Raw genomic sequence first — 23,463 nt, forward strand, 5'->3', positions numbered from 1 at the left:
CTTTCATTATGAAAGATGTGACTATAACTATGTTACCAGTCACCTATTTTATGCAAATTTTATGGTATCTCATAAAAAATAATGGAAGCGCCAAAATGCAAATTAATTTTAAACAATTTATGCGCTGAATTGGGGCGGATTTTATACTCAATAAGACGACGTGCATAAACAACAATGGAAACACGTTTACTGAATAAATCCCTCGATGCACAACAAAAAAGTCACATGACTTTGCCTCAAAAGTGGATGATTAGATAACTGGACTAACCAGTGGACCGATTTCATCGCACAGCATCTCAAATGTCGTTCTGAAACGCCTGAGCCAAAGTCTGTCGTCAGAATGATTTGGTTTAATTCCCTCCCAGAAGCGTCCTAATGCCGAATAACATGACAGTGTTTGTTGGGTTCAAGTCATTTATGATGGAGGGAAGAAAAGAGCCACAGTTTCTTCCCTGACTGCAGAAACTTCCATTTTTAATACAAATATTTTATGGCAGTTTCTTAGGAAGTGACGGTTTAATTGTCTTTTACACGCTATGTGTACGTGTGCGTGTGTTTGCGCGCGTTGTTTTGTGTGTTTGTCGGTGTGTGTCTGTATGTGTGTATGAATGTGTGTGTCTGTATGTGTGTGTGGTTGTGTGTTTGTTTGTTTGTGTGTGCGTGCGTGTTTGTCTGCTTGTGTGTGTTTGTGTGCGTGTTTATCTGTTTGTGTGTGTCTGTGTGTGCATGCATGTGTGCGTCTGTTTGTGTGTGTGTGTGTGTACACTCACAGGTGAGGCAGACGAGCACCGCTCTAAGGCTGAGATCAGCCGTCTGTCTCCAGCTCTTTCTGATGCGCTCACACACAGGCGGAACCAGAATCTCAGCCGGCACGAAAAACTGCACTGCAAAACTCACAAACACGCCGAACGAGTACAAGACCTTCACCAGCTGATTGGACCTGCAACACACACACACACACACACACACACACACACACACACACACACACAGAGAAAGATCAGAAATAACAGAATGTGCAATTACGGTTGAGGAATGTCAGTGATGCAATGCACCATTTCAACACATGACTTCAAAGGAAACTCGATGCAGAGACTATGACTTTTTGACTTCAAATGTAATTTATTCCTGAGATTGAAGCTGAATTTTCAGCATCATTACTCAGTCTTCATTGTCTCATGATCCTTCAGAAACCATTCTAATATGATGATTTGCTGCTCAAGAAACATTTGTTATTATTATCAATGTTGAAAACAGTTGTGCAGCTTCATATTCTTGTGGAAACTGATGCAATTATTTCCATGATTTTTTGATGAATAGAAAGTTGGGGGGAAAAAGAACAGCATTTATTTGATTTATTCTTATAAAAGTCTTTACTGATCAATTGAATGCATCTTTGCATAATAAAATAATTTGTTTCTTTCAAAAACACATTGTTTAACAGTTTCAGAAGCATGTCACACTGCTTTATAAGGCAGCAACCGATTTGCTGAATCAGATATTGGCTCTGGTGACAGACTGTTCTCGGCTGACAGGATGCTAATGAGTTCTAGAAATACATTAACTGCTAATAAAAGTCTCGATGGAAGTTAGTTGGAAATGGCAGCCTTTAGTTAAAGCTAAACTTGAAAGCAGCTGGTTTTGATTTCTTGCTAATTTAATCTTAAGTCGCTCCGAACTGCAATCAATCACTCGAGCCGTTTCTGACAGTGAGCGCAGAGGACGAGGAGTTTTATATTATGTCTCTTAACTGCACTATGGAAGAGTGCTGCGATAACTACATTGATCTGAATCAGACACTCAGATTTGATGGATGAGACATTTTACATTTTGATTTTTCAGCATTTGCCACTTTTTACGTATAGAGGTAGTTGAGAGAGGACGGAAAAGCATGAGAAGGGAGTCGAATGGGAACATGTTGCAGGCCGGACTTGAACCCATTTTTCCCACATGAGCACTAACGCGCCATAGCATGTGCATATGATTATATTTTTCACCCACACCACCACTTCGATGACTTTTTAAGCAAGTTTGAGCGCATGTTACCAGGAATCATGCGGGAGGTTGAGTGTGATGCTTCCTTTGATGTCGTCTCTGAAGCAGAGGTAGCCCAGCGTCGCCAGGGTCACGTAAAGCACGATGATGACGCCCATGCCAATGTTGAGGGCTTGAGGGAATCGTTTCGGTTCGCTCATTTGATTCTCTAACGGAAGAACCTACACAAACAAAACAGGATATACAGAAGACTGATTGGTGAAGCATTGTTCCAGGCATCACATGCACACTCCGGAGACCAAGGCAAATATCATTTTTGCATTGCCATTTGCTCTAATTGTAAAAAAATAAAAAAATAAAAATCCACTATTGTCTGATTTTGATGGTCAGAAGAGCGTAAGATGTCAAATTTACCATCACCTACTTGCAGTAGAGTTTACTTTTTTGTAATGTAATGCTAGGGTACCAACCCAATGCATGGCATTATAACTGTACATTAAAGGGGCTATATGCAACTGTTTCCCCAAAATAAACGTAACAATAGCCTTTTTATTTGACCATGTATGACTCAAACATCTCCTGATGAGCATACTGACACCTTGTCAGCTCACAGTGGGTGCACCTATAAGCCTGTATCCTATTTTTCCTATTTTCTGTCGGGTCGGATTTTTCGCGCGCTGTCTGCGGATGTGACGTCAAGCGCGTTCATGTTAAACGTTTCAGATCACTCTGCCACCACCGCTAGTCAGCAAACAAACTTAGTTTCTCAAACAATATATGTATTTGACTGTTCTTACCTCTGTAAACATAATGTTGACTTCTTTGCAGCGGATGACTTGTGAAGTGTGCACGTACGAGAGCGAGCAGAAAGGAAGAGCAGTTCAGTTTTTTGGCCACAGGTGTCAGTCGCGAGTTTAAATTTCAGAAAAAAGCATATAGCCCCTTTAAATGGGCTATATGTAGAATTCATCCCTCCCTCATGTCCTCCTGAGATGAGAGATTTCTGTATTGTGTGTCTGGAAAAAACCCTCTGATGATGCAAAAATCGTCATTTAGCGTCATCGGAGGCTTTTTTGGCCAGAGGCGAGAGACTACAGCCAGTAGTAGGAGCTCGTTCCGCATGTTTTCAACCCGCCCATAGGGGGATCTCACGATAAAACGGCATATTTTCAGTTTCGAGTCGACTAGTAGCCTAGTTGTATCATTTCTTCCGATACTGCCCTCTGTAACCGGTAGGCGTGGCTTGGGAGTGGCCTTGTAGGGCAGCGAAGCAAGTGCATTCTGGGAGGAGTTGTCTTTCATCCACATGAGCCAAAAATACATTTTCTGGCTTTTCTCAGTCGTGACGTGACGCCGCGACGCGAGATAAAAGGCGTCTTTTCCATGTTAATCAGAGTTTTTGTCCTAACCATGCGCGACTGCGACATGCGCCGATTCTATTTTTCTCCGACGTCGCGCTGGAACAACAAACACAAAGTGTGGCAATGATAATCTCAGGTACTGTTTATGTGCTTTATTTAACCCCCCGGGGTCGGCGGTATCGCCGGCGATACCAGCTCGCTTTTTTTTTATCAATGTAAAAGAGACTCATAAATACTCAGTTGACTTTGATTTTCCATAGGAGTTTCATACATCAATCTATCCTGTTAAGTGTGTATTATTTTTGTGTATACTCACAATAAAAACAGTGTTGTGCTTTTTGCCAAATAAAGAAAAATAAACACGAAGCGAGTTCTGCTTTCTCTCTGTCAGTGTAGTCCATTCTGAAACGCGTCCGAAAATGAACCATAACTCAGCGAATACTCAGTCAATCAGTCACACAGGCATGAAGCTTGAATTCTCTTCTTTTAAATGAAGTAATTTTTATAAAAAACAAATATTCTCAGTTTATGTAATATGTATGTTAAGAGAGAGATGTCAGTCGTTCTCATCTCAGCTCATTAAGTTTTAATGTGACTCCGCCTACGGAGAGCGCGGGCTATTCAAACGCAAATAATCTGAGGACGCAAACCTGTGAAACGCCCACATCAGCTGGATAACACACACCACGAGTTCACTTTCAGTCTCATGTACTTTACGACGCTGTGAGGATGGAATAATACTATCTTGATAATAATCCTGGAAAATTTACCTCCGAAGTTCTGGAAGTTTCATTTCGAGGAACAACGGATCCAGCTGAGGAATAGGTCAGTTCTATGCTTTGTTCTAATCGCAAGTGTCTGTACACGCAAAAAGACTGTTTAAATATGAATCGCGTTTCTGTGTGTGAATGAATGAACAGCTTTTAGCAAACTCTATTGCTATACTAAGATGAGTAAAAATCGACTACAAAAATCGGATAGATTATAAAGTTTTTACTGTAAAATACTGCCACATCAAATAAGCTTATAATGTTGCCAATTTCTGCTCGTGTTAAATATATATATATATATAGGTTTTGTCAAAAATAATCAACTAAGATGTTATAGTGTTTGTTCCAATGTAGGCGATATTCAAACTAATGAATCCTTAACTTTGAAATGCGTATGATAAAATTAATTAATTAATTATTGTTGTAATTGTAACCTTTTTAATAAAATAGCAAAACATATTTACAAGATAGATGTAAGCAAAATCTTAAATGGTCAATATAAGTCTTCTTCTAAATATATCTTTTGTCCTTGCATTCATTCTTGTGGCTCAGTCAGTGTCACACCTGAATGAATGGCTCATTATGCAAGTAAATTACGCATAATGGGTGGGACATTGTATTCTCAGGTGTAAACCACTCCTCGTTCACGCCCCCCTCGCATATTGGCTTTCCAAGCAAAACCTGTCTTACCCAATTTAAATCAATGTATTGTTTTATGTGAACGATAAAGCAAGACTATTTTCACATAATTTTGAAGCCAGAACTCGAAGCGACAACATCCATTAGTCAAAAGTCTTGTGGACACATATTATGAGTTTTGTGGTCTTATTTCAGCAACTTTCATTTTTATTTTTTTCAATAACCACGCATTAACATTATTCTCTTAAAAATACAAACATCTACATACATGATGCTCACATATTATGGTAGCCCTGTTTGTGCTATATAGAGTGAATTTACACCTTTGCCATTAATATGTTTATAAGCAACTGAAAAAAGCACAAATGTCAGGGCATGTCAGAACATCCCAAGGGCCCCAAAAACACCTCAGACCCCAGAGGGTTAATGTTTAAAGCGTGTAATGTGACTTTGAATATCATTTAGTGCTCCAGCTTTGTAGCTGTAAAAGCAACAATGGATATAATTCACCTCAGATCTTGAAATTAAACAAATTTAAACAAGAATGTTAAAACTGTGAACAAACAAGTGTATTATTTGACAAAGATTGTTTTAGTAACTCAGTAGCCTATGTATTTTTTAAATGGTGTAATATTTGTGAATTTGATTATGTAGCTACTTTTAGTGTCCATTTTCTTGCGAGTGCCGTCAAGATTACTCTAGTGCTTTGCACTTGCTGCGAGACTCCGCCCACACGCTGTGGCGTCTCACAGTCGCGTCGCGTCTAGTGTGGACAGACACACTGCCTGTCGCTGGAATCTTAACGCATCGCGTGTAGTTAGGACACGGTGTAAAAGGCACCAACTTCTAAAATAATTTCACATTTCTACTACATAAATGACCCAATTTAAATACACATTCATCTTTCCAGCGGTGAAATATCCCTTTAAGAGCATCTGATCATAGTGATATGTTTACACCAGCTCTGTTATTCACCAGCAGATGAGGTCATTAAAATTACTGTTATGATAGTTTGATTAATAAGTACATTTGAGGCTATAGACTATATAGATCTGTCTGTGAGACTATAGTTTGAATTAATCGCTTTTCTTTGCATGACACATTAACATTACAGTACTGAATGGCTCTTTCATTATTATCCTGAACATTGTATAAGCATTAGTTTCACGTGTCACTGAACGGAAGAGAGGCTCTCAGGAGCATGTAAACGTCACATCCTTTTATTTTTCCCGGGAAAAAACGTCCTGAGTCCTTCACATAAAAATCAGTGTACAGGCTTTCAAAGACGACCTAGGAAGTCAGGGAAGGTCTCGTTTTTAAGTTTCGTTACAAACTGTTCACACACTGGCAATAAAAAAAAGGCGATTAATGCACGAATATTCTTACATATAGCCCCTTTAAGTTGTTTTAAAGAAGAAAATATTCAAAAAACTGTTTTGTAATATTAATACTGCACTGAAAATATGTAAAGTCACTATGGATAAAAGCATCTGCCAAAATATATTTATGCAAATGTAACCTTTGCAGAGGAAATCCCATACTGCATTAAAACAAGCTCAGTGGGAAAAAAAGCATGAAATGATAGTGGACGAAGCAAGAGAATTGTCCATTGTTATTATTGTACCTGAATTTATTCAATACCAATAATAAAAAAAAAAAAATAGTAGATGTATCAAAATCAAATAAATAAAACCTGAATCATAAACTCACCACTCCAATTCCCTCAAAAGCAAATATGGCTGTTCCAAAGAAGAAGGGAAACTTCCGCCATGTGGAGGCATATGGCAGGCTTCTGGGATCGCTCACATCCTATGGACAGATATATAGTTTCACATGACTATAATTGCAGTCTTTCTTTCTAGTATAAAGGCTGAAATATGCACACACACTTACAGGAACAATATATTTTAAGATCAAATGTCAGGCTCAGACGTACCAGCCACCCACAGCCTTCACAATTTGATGCATAGAAAAATGACTCCAATCTGATCTGGTGGCTTCATGCAATGTCAGGGAGTTTGCATGCACAGGCTTGTATCAGTCGTGCACAATGAGCATTACTGACTACAAAAGTGGATATATGAGATTGAAATAATATGAAAGTATGAAATAAAACCGAAATCGCGATATGGCTTAATCACAAAGACACTGATTTATTTAAATTAAATGTATTTGCTTGAACTGTGTTCATTTACCGTATTTATCAAGCCTCTGAGAATTACTCGCAATAACACTATTAAGAATTGTAAAGAGTAAACAAAATTCTTGGCTCAATGCTGCTCTTAAAAGTTAGTTATCAAGCATCTCAGTCGTAATTTAAGTGAAGTGTAGGACTAAAGCTTAAGTGTCAGTCTTAGAGATGATTCACGACACTTTGCTGTGCCACATGGGATTTTGGATGACGATATTGGCATGGACCAATCACTGAATAGATTTCCTTAATTAAGAATATTCTCAGATAAATTCACATTGAATGGTGAAATTCCTAAGAGGAGTTAACATTCAGCACACATTTGACAAATCATTTTCAAGAGAATACACTGATATTCACATTGGAAATTAAAGATAAACACCTTTTCCAACATGTCTTAAATACAAATTTTAAACCAGTGCGCTGTTCACTGATATAGCCTAGATTTAATGATTTAAAATCATCTCATATTTATGTTTACATAATATAATGTTATTTTTTAATTCCATCTACACTCAAAAAAATAATCTGTTGAACGAACTTAATTAAATTAAGGAAAGGTTTTCCACGAAATTGAATTACATTTTTCCAACAAAATCAAATTAGTTTGAAATAATTTGTTGTAATCTTGTTTAAATTAATTTAGTCATTCCTGCTAGATAAAGTTTTGTCAGGTTAACTACATTTAGTTTTTGTCCTGCCTTAAATCACCAACATTATAATTTTAGTTAATTTGACTCTACGGTCACTTCTAATGATACACACGGCTAGTGTTCAATTGAATTAAAACCATTTTTTACATAGTAATATAATATTACTTGTGCAGGTCTGCGAGTGAGGTTTACACAGTGTATGCTGAGTGCCCACAGCCTGAACTCGAGGTTTAATGCACATATAGCGTAACACTGAGCCCACAGCCTAAACACAGTTGCCACTCTTCTGCATAATGGTAACCACAAAATTCAAAAACATTACAGAAAGTCCTCTAAGTTTCTAACATAACTGAACATTAAACACTAACATTAACTAACAACATCTTTCCATTTATTGAAAAACACATAAAATAACACTTTTTCCCTAAATTGACCCTCTTAATGCAGTCCCTTGCAAAGCATGCTGGGAACTACAGATCCACTGCCCAGTTAGATGTCAACAACAATGATTCATGTAGTTTTCACACAAATGAATTAGGTTGATTGAACACAATTAAATTAAGTTGTGACAATATTAAACAATCGTGTTACTTTTGCTTATTTTAATTAATTATTTTAACAAGAGGCCAAAATTAATTTGAGTGACATCCGGTTAAGACGAACGAAAAATATTCATGTTGACTCAATTAAAAAAAAATTGGTAAACCAAATTTTTTTTAAATTACATTGATTACATTTAATGAAATTAAGCTGGAATCATTTCTATGAAGGGTTGTGTCGCATATGCTCATTTTAATTAATGAAATTGAACAAAGAGCTAAAATCATTTTTTTGAGTCTATGTTGATTATAAGAAAAGTGAACAGCATGAGTAAGAAAGGATCATAAGATGGGCCAGACATGATTTTGACCACTTTATTAAGTTTTGTTTTTGAGAGAAAAACTTGAGACCTCTCGAGCAGTCTTAAATAACTGGGAGAGTAAGAGTACATTTCATGAATTCAATCAGTGTTGGGGTAATGCATTACCATTAACGTAATCAGATTACTTTTTTCAAGTAACTAGAAAAGTACATTCAAGCTATTTTTAGGCATCAAGAATTTTTTTCAAGGAAAAAACACTTAAATATGTCATTTTGGTGATCAAAGATGAGTTTTAAGTGTTAAAATGATTGACTACAGGGGGACTTTAAATACTTTATTGTACAGTAAGATATTACAATAGTAATATTTCTTATTTTAATAGTTTATTTAATAATAATAATAATAATAATAATATTTTTTTTATTTATTTGTCATATTGCTATATAATAACAACAAACATGGAGCTAAAAAAACCCAAAAAAATATTTTAAATTGCAATTATCAAATATCGCAATTAGATTTTTTCCCCCACAATCACGCAGCCTCAGCACACACGCACACTTACGTGGAGTATATATGTGAAGATCAGGATGAGGCTGATGGCCATACAGAGGTTGGCGATGGCGGAGAGCACGGCCATGTTCCGCAGGTCCCTGATGAAGGTCAGCACGATGATGAAGGGAAGGAGGAAGACCATGTAGAGCCGTAGATCCAGCCCCGCAGCAGAAGGAGTGTCTGGGGAGACGGCGCCCTCCTCTGAGCTATTGGAGTATAACAGCACGGTCTCCGCGGAAGTGTTTGGACGAGCTCCTTCCATCACCTGTACAAGAACACACTGAGCTTTGACTTAATCTGGCTTTAAACGTAACAGCCAATCACATTTTTGTTTGGAATTATGTCTGGGTGCTGACGGTCTTCATTCTGGAAATGTGTTTTTCCATTCGTTTTCATTGGCTCTGGCTCGATCATATAGTGAAAATCTGCTCATCTATGGAGAAAATGAAATTTTGGAGCACTACTGTCGCACATACCTGTTTAATGTTCTCGGCCAGGAACACAAAATAAACGCTACAGAAGCCCAGCTGGGTCAAAACCAGGAAGAAATTCACCAGGTGCCTGTAAAAGATATTAATAATATGTGATAAGAGACATGAATCAGGTGCAACAATGGTCAATTATACAGTTTAGCGGGTTAGAGAAAAAATATTTGACCGAATCAACTGACCAATAAGAATCAAGTATTCCAGAGAGACATGTACTTCATTTTTGTTAAAAAATGTCTTAAAGGGATAGTTCACCTAAAAATGGAAACTATTAAAAAAAACTTTTAAAATCGAAATAAATGAGAAATAAGACGAAATAAATTAGATTTAAATGAGAAAGTTTGTCTTGGCAGCTAATTGAAATAACGTCAAGTTGAAGAGCTAAAATTACAAAAAAAATAATTACTATAAATTTAAGTAAAATTTAAAATATAAAAAGTAAAATGATAAAAAAGTTAATGGTATATAAATTAAAAAAGAAAAAATTAAATCACATTAAATGGAAAGGTCTACTATATGCACTGTAAGCTATATAAAATGTTATTAAAATAAGTTTAAGTGCTAAAATTACTAACTAAAATAAAAATGTATAAAATTATTTAGAAATATTTTAACAATTTATTTTTAAAAATTACTATAAATTTAACAAAAATTTAAATAAAATATACAAATAAAGAGTAAAATGATTTTTAAAAAAAGTTAATGGTATATAAATTCAAAAAAAATAAATAACACTAAATGGAAAGTCATAATTTACTCAACCTCATGTTGTTCGAAACCCATATGACTTTTTTCAAAATAACTTGAAAGGGGAACATTTAGCGACTACAGTCTTTTCTGTGCAATTGCCATGAATAAAACCTGAAGCTTTTCAAAAGCACCATTAAAGTGTCACAAAAAATAGTGAGGCGATTTCAAGCTGTTCCAAAAAACAATCATATGGGTTTCTAAACACATAAGGGTGAGTAAATAAGGACAGCAGTTTCTGTTATATATACACTATATGCAATGTAAGCTACATAAAATGTTATTAAAATATTTATTCAATCAATATTATTATTAATGATTGTAATATTATTATTATTATTAGTTTTTTTATTAGCAGTAGTATTGTTAGTTTTATTTTTCAGCATGCATGATATTATCTTTCAACAATGACAATACGAGGCAACATTTCCCAGTGAGACAGATCTTTTTAAGATTCAGGGCACGAGGTTTCTCTCTGTGTGTGTGTGTGTGTGTGTGGGACATCAGATCTGAAAACACCACTGCAGGCACCGTCCTGTCTCTCTCTGCACTCTAATGAGTGTATTCATTCCAGCACAGACGTTTGCCCTCTTGCCATCCCTCTCTCTCTCTCACATATGCACACAAGTGGGGTGCAAGACTGTCATGCCAATGAACTGCATGATGGGATAGCTAACCTCCCAAAATGAGCACCTTTCCTGAGGCACTGGGAGGAACTGGTCTCCATGGCAACGGCAACCGTTTCGCTGTAACCGAGGGGGGAGCGCTTAAACCTGTGAGAGAACATGCAGGAATGAGACAGACAGAGACAGAGAAAGGGGAAAACAAGGAAAATATTCTTGAAGAGCAAAGCAGTGCAGAAAACAAAACAGCTTTTTGTGGAATTCTAGGGTGGAAAATAATGAGGTCAAAACACTTTATCATACGTGATTTTTAGATTTTATGTGGTTGTTGTTGGAGTAACTCGACTCAACTTTGGGGACAAAATTGACCCCCAAAGCTAAATCTAACAATACTTCCCTGGTGATGTCCTCAAAAAGAAAAAAGAAAAGATTACCGGTAATATATATATTTTTTAATCTTAAAATTGCTTACATTTATTTTTAGAATAAAAAAAAAAAAAATAAAAAAAAAAATTCTGAGAGATTTTATATTGTATTATGTGTGTTTTCTTGTCTTTTACTCTGTTAGTGCTTTGGGTGTGAGTAAATTGCATTTTAAATAAAATGTATTATTAAATTATTTTAAAGACATTAATAATGTGACAAGATTTCTATTCAAATAAATGCTGTTCTTTTGAACTTTATACATCAAAGAAAATGTATCATGGTTTCAACATTGATAAAAATGAGAAATGTTTCTTAATAAATCATATTAGAATGATTTCTGAAGGATCATGTGACACTGAAGACTGGAGTAATGATGCTGAAAATACAGCTTTGATTACAGGAATACATTACATTTTAAAATATATTAAGAAAAGGATTAGTTTAAATTGTAATAATAGTATCGATTACAAAAAAAATAATATTAAAATCACACATTATTCTGTAATTAATCGTGATTACTCGCACCTAAAATTAAAATTATTTTTATACTGTAATAATTTCACATTTAATCCAAATTCAAAGACGGTATATTTTAAATACTTGATCTAACAGGTAGAAAAATACACAGAAATTGAATAAAGTTATCAAACACATCAGTCTCCATGCATAAATTATATTAAAATATATCCTTATTAATGCTAGAAAAGTTATTCAGTCAAGAGCAGTGAGTGTTTTTATCTTTGTCTTTGCTTTAAATTAATAACAGACAGAAACAGGTTTATTAGGCTGCTGTCACTTTAAGATCCGACACACATCCCATGCCCCACAACTCTTTACAGTCATTTAAGACTTTATGTAACTCAATATAATATTATATTTATGTAATTTAAGACTATGTTTACGAGGATACTCGACAAAGCGGGCAATTTGGCATAATTTTGTGTTTTTGTCCGTTCAAGCGCGAAAGAGAAAATGCGCACGAGTCGTGTGTGTGTCACAGATTTAAGTACACAGCCAGTACAGATTTAAGTTCTTTTTTTGTGCATCTTATCGCGCTTGAATGGCTTAATAGCAAATGAATGAGTGATAGTGTGATTATATACTGTAGTGTGACTTATACTTTGCATGTGTGTATATCCTCAGCAGTACATCGACGAAGCTGAAGTTGAACTGTAATACTGGCACACTTTGTAAAAAACACCCTGCCCACATGTGACTGATGCAGTATTCTGCCGCTTCCTCTGCTCAGACCCGAGGGAGAGCCCTTTGAACGTGCTTAAAGCTGGAATGCATGCAAGAAGTTGCGTTTTTTAAAGTGTGAACACACCGACAGATATTCAGGCCGTCCATTCGCTAGCGGCTGCTACATTCAGAATACAGAATATGTATGCTTCAAATGTATGCACACTTCTAATTTTACAAACAACCCAAGCCTCTCACGTTTATATGAATACCTAATGAGATTGGTTTTTAGGTCGCCCCTTCCATTGGGGAATATTTCAAATGCCACACGTGGTCATGGGAATCACTTTATCCAGGGTTCTCAAGTCTCACGCATTGGCCGTGAGACACACGTAATTCAACCAGTTCACACGCTCACACGCCACACCGTGTATTTCTCACGCCGAAAAGGCAATGCCTGCTAACCAAGTTGTCCTGCAAGCTTTATATATAACGTTGTATACGAGGCGCAGGCACACAAAGTGAAGTTTCCTGCCGCCAGCACGTATCTCGGCCAGATTGCGTTCGTTACTAGGCAACATAGATGCGCGAACACACGGAAGTTGACGGAACATTCTCGGCCACCGTACGTTCGTTACTAGGTAACCAACAACATCGCGCAAACACACGTCGTGATGGAGAAGGTAAGTTGGAAGAAAGCTCGTCTAACATTTTTAGGCTAGAACATTTAATATATAGCCCATCGTATTATTATTGATGCAGTCAAAAACTCTACAACTACTTTGCAACCAGGCCAGAAGCTTTGGCTCAGTTTGGCTAGCTTACGTTATCTGAAACTAAGGGAAATGTTAGTGGGTATGGGAAGGAATGAAGATGTATTTCTTCATTTTATTTTAAATTATATATTATACTGTATTAATAGTCTTTCTAGTTACATTAAGGCTACATGTATTAAAGTAGAGTGCTCTGGGTAATATTTTATATCCTGTCAAAACATACATTAATCATTGCCATTGCATTTGTATTTTTCAAAGATGTCAGGGAAAAAGCAAAAAGATATTTTACCACTTGAGATAATAATTAGCATTGTACCAGAGTTTTTATAAGTTCAAGAAAATGATAATATTATTCATGACTCAAATGTATATTAGAAAAAAAACACTATAATAAAATCTATACTACAACAAACATAAAAAAAAAAACTAGTGCTGTCAAATCGATTAATCGCATCTAACATAAAAGTTTGTGTTTATATAATATGTTTTAATATATTTGTTTTTCCAAACTGTTTGGAGCAATTTGTTATATTTTTGTAATTTTTGTATATTTGTCATTTTGAAATATAACATTAAAGAGTATATTTGATGTGATGAATTGCTCTGTCATTTATCAGATTTACCAATTGTTATAATTTCAATTTGTGCTGGTTAATTATGAACAATGGGTAAAATTGGGGGGCGGGGCTCCATTAGGGCTCCTCCCCTAACCGCATGTGATCTCACTCCAAGCTTTTGATAAAACTTGAGAACCCTGCTTTATCCCAGAGCGCCGCTGCCAAAAGCTCACTGCACGCACGCTTGCTTTGGTTTTCCATCACCACCAGTATCAGTATCAAACATCCGTTTACAATTTCAGAACAATTTCAAAGAAAAGGGGGACATATCTCACGTGTGCTCCAGCAGAGGGCCACAATCATCTAAAAGTCAACCTTTGGTCACCTGAAATGAGCGATGCTTTATCTAAAGTCTTAGATGAACACCTGCTATGTGTGAAATTAGTATTTCAGGGGTTATTTTTGTCTATTGACCTGGTTAAATAAAGAATGACAGGAAGTAAAGGCCCATTTACATCAAGAACAAGGCGATATCTATAAAGTAAGGGATAATGTAGAGCTTCGTGTCGGGGTCCCGATCAGCCTGTCGGGGTTGTATTTGCTATAACAACCGCCTCGCTCTACATTATCCCTATTACATGGCTACCTACCAAATAAATCAATAATTTCACAAAATATTGATTTAAAAAGGAGTTTATTGATTTAAAAAACGATTGTATTGCTTCCACTAAAGAAAATAGTCTAGTCCATAGCAACGCTCTGTTTTTCATGGCAACGGTGTGTTATACTTCGCAGCGTCTGTTATCAAGAAATAACAGACCGCATTCTACATTGGAATTCAACCAAGCCATGTAATAAGTATAATTAAACTATAACAATACCATTAGCATCCACACAACGCACAATATTGTTTACAGTCAACTCTGTTAGAGAGCTACATTAATCTGTTCAATATAACTCACCTGTTCAGTAATAAAAACACTCTCTATTACAACATTTCAAATCCCTCAGTTCTCGCCATCTCTTAAAAGCTAATGTTGATTCTTGTTTTATTACGAGCTCTAATAAGACACTGGATTGTCAACAGTAGCAATAGTGTTTGGGTAAGGCGCGTGGCAGAAAGTTTTGATGCAAAACGACCCGGAGTTGCCGAACTCGCTTTACTCCCTTTTCCCATCGCATATCAGATCGGAAAGGCCTTTATTTTCAATAACAAATTAAGAAAATATTCTAAAAGTGGAAATAAAGGGTCTAAGGTGTGTTTATTGGTTAGGGGTAGGTGTAAGGAGGGCTTTATTGTCCCAATAAGGCGGCATCCGTTTAATAATTTTAATAAATATAATTATTTACACGCTATGTTATTATTGCATACCGTTTACTGTACAACAACACTGAGGTACAAACAGTATGTGCCACTATTTTTAAGTATAATTATCATTAACTACTTTTTACACTTATTGCAAAGAAAATACTGCTATTTTTACATAGTGTAAATAGTGATAGATTCTAAGAAAATATGCTATTGTCACTTAGTGTATATAGAATCTAGTTGATATTTACACATTTGCAAATAGCGACTGCCTTATATTTATGTCATGTTTTATGTCAAATTTTTAAAATTCCATTAATTTCATTATTAATATAATAAATAAAACCAATAAATTAAACAAAATTTCAATCAAATGAAATCAGTATCAACAAAAGCCATTTTTGCACTGCAGTGGCACAAGCTGCATCTAGATGTATTTACACACCGTTTAATGATGCTCAGAGGTGGCATGAAAAATATTAAAATGGTGTAAATAATGTTATGAGATAATGTTTTGAAAAAAAAAAATTAGTTTAATATGATGGTAAAAAAACGAAGTGATACTTTTAAAAATTAAACTTAAACCGCCAGTAGGTGGTGGTCTTAATGAATGATTAATTCATTCAGTAACAAAGCAAGTGGCTGTATATGAATTCATTGAATCATTGACTCTCCCGATTCGTTCAAAGCCACAGATTCGTTCACAAAATAATTACGTTGCAAAATAAAGCAAAAAATACTGACAATACGGCTTAAAGTGAACATCAGTTCAGCAAACAAAAAGGTAATATTAAGTGTTGTATAAAATCAGTCACATTTGCAATCGTGTGGATATTTGGGAAAAATTCTTGATTGTATAATTTATCATCAACATTGAAAACCTAAACTCACATGTATCGAAGAGAGTTTGAGTCTTAATCGATCTCTATTCTATTCTGTCTATATTTGTTCTTCATGCTAGTAAGTGCTAAATCCGCACTTTTTACAAAGGTACATTATCGAGAACAGCAGTAATGTAGTGTGATTTGCTGAGGCAGCAGATTATGCACACAACCAAGGCCGCATTAATGCACGGGCTTACCTGGGCTGAAGCCCAGGGGCCTCCCAAGTTCAGGGGCCTCCCATGTTCAGGTTCATGATGAGCTGAAAAAGTCATAAGCCCCGTTCACACAGCCAGCGATTTTGGCGCTAGGTCTCTATACTGTGAAGTAGCTTGTGGGCGTTGGTAGTGCTGTCGCTCTAATGTTATTGGTAGACTGCTCATCTAGCCACATCTATACAAAACACCATCACAAGTAATACAACTATATTATTTTAATTTGACTAGGAATTAAGCTCAAAAGAAACAGTATGCTGTTGGGAGAGTGTTTTTATATTACCACACAGCAGTGTTCAGTGGATTAAATCATTTACTAGATTAACGATCGATCAATCTACAAATTAAACTCACTCATACTGTCATAAATTACTAAAACGTCATCCGAATTTGACAAATAATCAATTTTCTTGTCCCTAATAGTCAACATAATGCAGGGGAAACTGTAAAATGAACTGCAGCAGTGCTAAACTTAAACTTGCATCATAAAACTACAACACTCGAACTATAAATGTATGAATTAAACTCACTGAGACTGTCGACAGTTTCTTTTCCATGCATCATTTTATTATATCCATGTTTGTGGTTAGTGTCAAATCATATAAAACAGTGAAATCGCCCTCAAACTCTTCTGTCTTGCCTGCACTGCACTCGACGGTGACGGGAGCTGAGCTCCACTGAAAGGCTTCTTTCCTATTGGTTGTCGCTCATGAAAATCACTTCTCATTTGCATAAAGTTGACAATTAGTTGCTGTGTGTGGTTGTTAAATGAAGTGTCTTGTGTTTATGCTCAAGTGGGCTCAGTGATATGTTAATAACAATATTATGGTGTTTTCTGGCTCAAAGAGGGAAAACTCACTGTTGTAGGTCTCGAAAGAAACTAATGCATTTTGTGATGTAGATTACCTATTACACTTTTAAAATGAGACTCTATAAATCGAGGGGATGGGGGCCCTATAAAACCTCTCAGCCCCGGGGCCTAACATTAGGTTAAGGCGGCTCTGCACACAACCTATCATATGCACGCTGCTTGTGCGGGTGCAGTCAGTAAATTGATTGGATGTCATGTATTTGACCTTTTACGGCACTACCATTTTCCCGTTTTTACACTATAGAGACACCATTTTACCTGTTAGAAAATACATGCTCGGTTTTAATGTTATTAAAACCGAGGCAAAACTCAGCATTTTGTTTGCTTACCCCAGTTTAGGAACCACTGACCAACACCTTAAATCATGCCAGGACTCAGGGATGGGTGTATTGATATGAAGTATCGATACTCAAATAAAAATATCGATACTACAGTGGGGTTTTTTTTACCCGTTATTTTGTTTATTTGACAAGAAATTTAATGTCGAACAATATGCATTGAATTGGATGAATAACCTATGTTAGTGAATAATTGTGTGGTGGAACTATTTTCCTGCTCATCTGAACACGCAAATGCTACAAGTCAGAACCAATCAATCACAGAGAGCGTTCACACACTGCCGGCATTCAAACAGGGCTGCGTTTGCCAAAAGTATCATAAACCATTGATGCTTTTGGGAAACGCAGCCCAGATCAATGCTTAACAGAAGACAGAAAAACATCTCGAGTCATTTTACAATAAATGTAGCTTACATAGTCTGTGCAATTAAATTGTTTTAAATTGAATGTTAAAAATTCATACTGATGTTCTATTCTGTAACTAATTTTAATATAAAACATACACTGTCAGAATAAAATAATACTGCATTTGATAGCACTTTAACACAATTAAAATGTACATAAAATAGCACTTTACTGTGTATGTGTATATGTGTATGCCGGCCGTTTTAGATGCCCTGTCTGCTAACTGTGGTATCTCTTATAATATGTTGTTGAAAATTGTGGTATCTTTTAAATTGTGTTGTATCGTATTTAGTTTCAATGTTTAGTTGTGTTACTTGGTACTGTGATGACCTGACGGGGGACTGCAGTGCAGATGTAAAATAGCCTTGGGGCTAACTCTGGCATATTTACATTGCTGAAAAGCTAAGATGTTCATTAATATGCATTATCCCTTTTAAATAAATAAATAAATAAATAAATGTAAAAAAAAGGTTGCATTTTATGGGTGCAACAGCCTGTCACTGGCAGTCCCTTATGAAAATGAACATTACAGTGACCATAGTTCAACTAGGCCTATAATATTTTGTAGATTTCCATGGTTACCACTACAAGTAAACATTTTAACCATGTGTAAACAAAAATATATTCTAATAAGTTCCAATTAAGGCGTATTGAATGTTAAAATGCCTTTCAGATATAATGTTAAGTGTGTATCATTACCCATTTTACTCTTAGTAATTCAATAATTTAAGAAATGTAAAAATTGTAAAGTTCAGTTTAGAGGTATCGTATCTGTATTGGCAATACTGGCCTTGAAAGTATCGTATCGTATCGAAAACAAAATAAGTGGTATCGCCCCTCCCTACCAGGACTGAGTGTTCATTTAAAAAAAAAGTGAGCTGAAATGTGATTGGCTGTGGTGACTGAGATGGTGGGCTGTGATTGGTGGACTCTTACCGCTCACTGAGCTGATGGCTGCAGTTGACCAGGATGTGCATGCAGTGAAGACACACGACACCCATCAGTACCAGACTAACCGGACCGAGCTTGAGGAAAAACAGAGAACCATGTTCAGTCTAATGCGTTTTAGACACTTTTAAAGCACATCAACCGTTTTAAAAGATATTATCTGTTTTTAGTGACCAAATGTAATGTCTTCCAGAGCAATAAAGCTTTATCGCTCTCATTCTCTCTCAACATGAACTTTGCCTACATGCTGTACTAAAGCTTTATGACAGCAATAAAATGTGTGGACTGACATTCTTACAAACCAATTTGGCCGTCAGCACAGTCACACAGTTTAGTTTGTAAACCAGTCTGACTAGTTTTTAACCCGTCCGCCCATTAAACAGTCAGTATCAGGATATGATGGTGAAAACAAACAAAGCCAATTACAGGGGCAATAAAGCCACAATTGTATTTTTTTTGGCATCAACAAATGCATTTAAAAGCTCCCTAAAGTATTTCATGTTTTTACAGTCTGCAAGTCAGTTTTCATGGCTTACTTTGAATGATCTGGTTTTACTAACAGTCTGAAGCTTCAGATTCAGGCTCAGTTTGAGAAGAAGCAAAGAAATGGTCTGTATGTAACAGAAACTGATCAAGTTTATCGTTCACGCGCCTTCACAGAAGAAGCGGAGATGCTACGTACCAGTATCCCAGCATTCTTCACCGCCAGAGGAAGCCCAAGCAACCCTGTGCCGATGTTCCCCTTCAAAAGATGCAGCAGGGTTTGAGTAAACCTGAAGAATATTGAAAACAGATCCACACCAATGTGGTTATTTCAGGCAGACAGATGTCAGAAATTATGGTATTACATACATTATGTAATTTAAGAGTATGCTGTTTATATATACACACACATTTTTTTGTTACAGACAAAATTACTGTTTGCAAACAAACACCTGATGAGTGTCAACCCAAAACTAAAAAAGCAACCCTGACTGTGACTCACGTGATTCCTCGCGGCAGATGCTCTGAATCTTCATCCACGTCTACATCCTCTTCCTCACCTCCTGCTTCCTCCATCAGAGGGGTCATCACCTCCATGTCTGCTCAGGATCATATTTAATACAACCACAGAGTTATCAAATGCACTGGTAAGATCTTATGCAGTAATAATAATCACGTTTTATTTATAAAGTGCCTTTCCCAAGCTCAAGGTCACTGTACAGGGAAATGATAAAGTAGACATGGAAATGGCATCAAACAAACATTTATACATACATACAGTGCTGTGTAGACTATTTACAAAGTGTAGTCTATTACTGAATACAAATTACATGATAAAAAGTGTAGTTTGTAATGTAATCTATACATTTGAGGTAATGTAATTGACTACTTTTTTAAGAGAAAGAAAAAAAGATAATTTTTTTTGTCATCAACAACATGAACGTTAGGTTTTGGGAAGGAATTAAATCTTAATCATTTTAAATAAATGGAGTTTTAAAAAATAAATAAAACAAAACACTAACAAAAAGATCAAATATTGTATTTGTTTATGCTGTGTGGCCTCTCAATTTTCCATGTAATTATAGTCACCTAACTCTGTGTGTGTAATTCCACAAAACTGGAAGACTTTCTGAACGTATACAAGCAACAGGTTTTTTCAGAACTTAAAATTCAAAAGATAAAAAAATAATAACTAAGCAGAATCAATGAATTATGAATAATTTACTGCCATTTTGGGAATATTAAGTAATCATGTAATCAATAAAAAAGTAACTGTAGTCTGTTTATGAGTATTTTAAAACGTAATATAATTTAATTACAATTAATCTGATTACATAATCCAGATTGCATGTAATCAGTTACTACCCAGCAATACATAAATACACATACATATAATATATTTATACACATACACACAATTTTTTTTTATTAATGGCCTAATAAAAATGGATCTAGTTCATGAATTTAAAAACAGCAGCCTGATGCTTTATTCAGTTAATAAAGAAACACACAAACAACATAACATAGTCTGTAAACTCAGTGTCATGCGGACGGCCTGTCTAACTATCCATCTATCCATCTATCTATCTATCTATCTATCTATCATCTTTCCATTAATATATATTTTTTTATAAAATGAAATTTGTGGTGTGTCTGTTTGTTTCTCTCTTCTGGATGATTTTGATTTAAATGCAACATAACAAACAAAAAGTATCACAACAACACACACACACACACACAAAGGTGCTGCATACAATTACTTGATAGTGGTAAGTTTCTGTTAGATTAAACTTAGATTACAGTTTTTGTATTAGATGTAGAGAGATTAAACCAATGCATCAAGCAGAGACAGAAAGAGACGGCGACACACAGATGGTTCAGTGTCATCTGTGGTGTAACACACACATCATTACCTAGTTGTTCAGCTGAGACCATCTTCTGCTGCTCATCTGGAGGATGTTTATCCACACACACTGAAACTGATTATCTTACGGCCACGTGTCGTGTGCTCTGATGATGAATCAGCTGTAGACCCAATAAAAATGCAATGACAGACATTCATTAGACTCAAAAGAAGATGTAAACATGATAGACAAAAACTTAAAACACTAAATGTGTCTGTTGTTACACAGTATTGTGACCTTTGTCAATGTCATGCTGTAATTATATTAAAAACTATAAATGTCAAAACAATTTGTAATTGTTAAGCAGCCAAGAGCATATAAATATTTAGCATACTATGCAGACTTCCAGACTTATGTTTGGACACACACACCTATTATTTACCATGACTATAAGTTATAGATAAGTATTATACAAACAATAATAGGCAACATGCAAAATACGCAATACATATATTTGTAATTTGTTTACAGAATTTTTTTTAATAGAATAAATGTGCTGACTAAAAATGAAGGTTTATATATATATATATATATATATATATATATATATATATATATATATATATATATATATATATACATACACATACATACACACACACACACACACACACACTAACACATATATATTAAACCTATAGTTTATACTACACTATTCTTTATAACGATATACAATAATATATCTGCTCAACAATAACTTTATATTTTACAAATAAAGCAATATAAAGAGCTAAGTGTTGATGATATCGTGATGAGTTGTGTAGTGGAAGTGGAGGCGACTCACCGAAGGAGCGCAGAAATCTCAGCCGCTCCTCTGTTGCTCTCTCCGGCTTCATACGCGACCATCACCGGCCCTGTGCTGGATCCGGGATCCCGGTGTCCGCTCCGAACAACCCGCGACACGACGACTCAAGCCAACAGTGTTGACATGCCATTGGAGAAGAGATACCCGTCAGTGAAGATGAGCCCTGGTGGAGATTTCTTTCACACGGACGGCGAACATCATCACAGGATCTCACACACAAACTGTGCCGTGAACGTCACCGTCGTCACGACTGTGCAACTCCTTAAAGGGGCCGCGACTCAAATCAGAGACGCTGGTTACGGCCAGGACTCGAGTTTGACTAGTAGTTAGCTTTAGCAGTTAGTACACAATAATACAGGCTACATTTCTTCCCCAAAATACAAACTTGAAATATTTAATTATGGTATATATTATTGTAGATGTTTCACTAGAGGTTGATTGTATAGGATGCCTGTTGAGAGCTATGTGTTACATTCCCATAACAACATCATTAATAGCTATACAAAAATAATATACAGCAGTGATCTTAACATTTTTGTATGCATAATAATACAATACTTGCTGCTTTCTTTTGATACTTATACTCATGAATATGGGCCAGCTACATAATTTAGATTTCATATGAGCAAATTCCACAAGGTGCATTTGTCTTTAAATCAAATTGTTATAAACTCTCTGTTAAATTTGGTACTACTAAAGTTCTCTTCTGGCAAGCAGGGATTTTTTGTTTGTTTGTTTGTTTGTTTGTTTAATGCAGGCAGAAGACATGACCTGGGCTGCGTCCAAAATCTCATACTTAGTCTACTTTGCACCGCTAAAACAGTAGGCCTATGTTCTAGTATAGATGTGTGTAGTATGAATGTAATGTGGACATACTACATTCGCCATGTTGTCATTATCATGTGACCAACCAGCCAGTTACTGTCGCTTCACTCACGTCATTCACAAATTCTGTCCAGTGGCCTCATGGGATAGTAAAGTGTCCATAGTATGCACACTTCAGAATCTCATCTACATTTTCGCATACTCTTTTATGAGTACTGTGAATTTGACGTACTATATATTGTCATAAACAGTTTTTCAGCTACTAGGTAAGCCTGCAATTTCGGATATAGCCATAGTTTAGTGCAGTTTACTGTCTCTACGGAGCCTTTTTTGCAAAAAAAATGCAAAGTTTTGTGGGGAAAACCAATACTTTTGCGTGAGAACTCGAAAGGTTTTGAGAGCGGATGCAAAGTTTCTCAGGAGAACGAAATACTTTTGCGAGAGAGAGCGGTTTTAAATTGTAATAATATTTCACAATATTACTGTTTTTTGTTGTTGTATTTTTAATCAAAGAAATGCATTCTTGGTGAGCAGAAGAGACTTGCATTGGAGGAATACATTGATGTATTCATCACTTTTCCTGGCCACTTTAAGACGCTGGCAATTAAAGAAGAGGGCTTTTACAAAATAGCTGGTAAGATCATTTCAAATGCA

The 23,463-nt window shown here is 35.8% G+C and overlaps 1 protein-coding gene across 1 annotated transcript in view; it reads right to left on the minus strand.

Moving 5' to 3' along the window:
* slc36a4 (solute carrier family 36 member 4) overlaps nt 1-22,695 on the minus strand; it is a 33,384-nt gene extending 10,689 nt beyond the window's left edge. The window contains exons 1-11 of the mRNA XM_084127458.1: nt 21,964-22,695; nt 21,189-21,300; nt 19,778-19,874; nt 19,475-19,565; nt 18,781-18,869; nt 10,939-11,034; nt 9,503-9,587; nt 9,037-9,291; nt 6,476-6,574; nt 2,047-2,216; nt 771-940 (exon numbers count right to left, since the gene is read on the minus strand). Coding sequence (XP_083983584.1) covers nt 771-940; nt 2,047-2,216; nt 6,476-6,574; nt 9,037-9,291; nt 9,503-9,587; nt 10,939-11,034; nt 18,781-18,869; nt 19,475-19,565; nt 19,778-19,874; nt 21,189-21,210 — 1,174 coding nt within the window. The 5' untranslated portion in view covers nt 21,211-21,300; nt 21,964-22,695. The remainder of the gene's footprint in view (nt 1-770; nt 941-2,046; nt 2,217-6,475; nt 6,575-9,036; nt 9,292-9,502; nt 9,588-10,938; nt 11,035-18,780; nt 18,870-19,474; nt 19,566-19,777; nt 19,875-21,188; nt 21,301-21,963) is intronic.
* Between the last annotated feature and the right edge of the window lie 768 nt (nt 22,696-23,463).

The sequence above is a fragment of the Abramis brama genome (genome assembly GCF_963993115.1).
Source record: "Abramis brama genome assembly, chromosome: 10".
Classification (NCBI taxonomy): Eukaryota; Metazoa; Chordata; class Actinopteri; order Cypriniformes; family Leuciscidae; genus Abramis; species Abramis brama.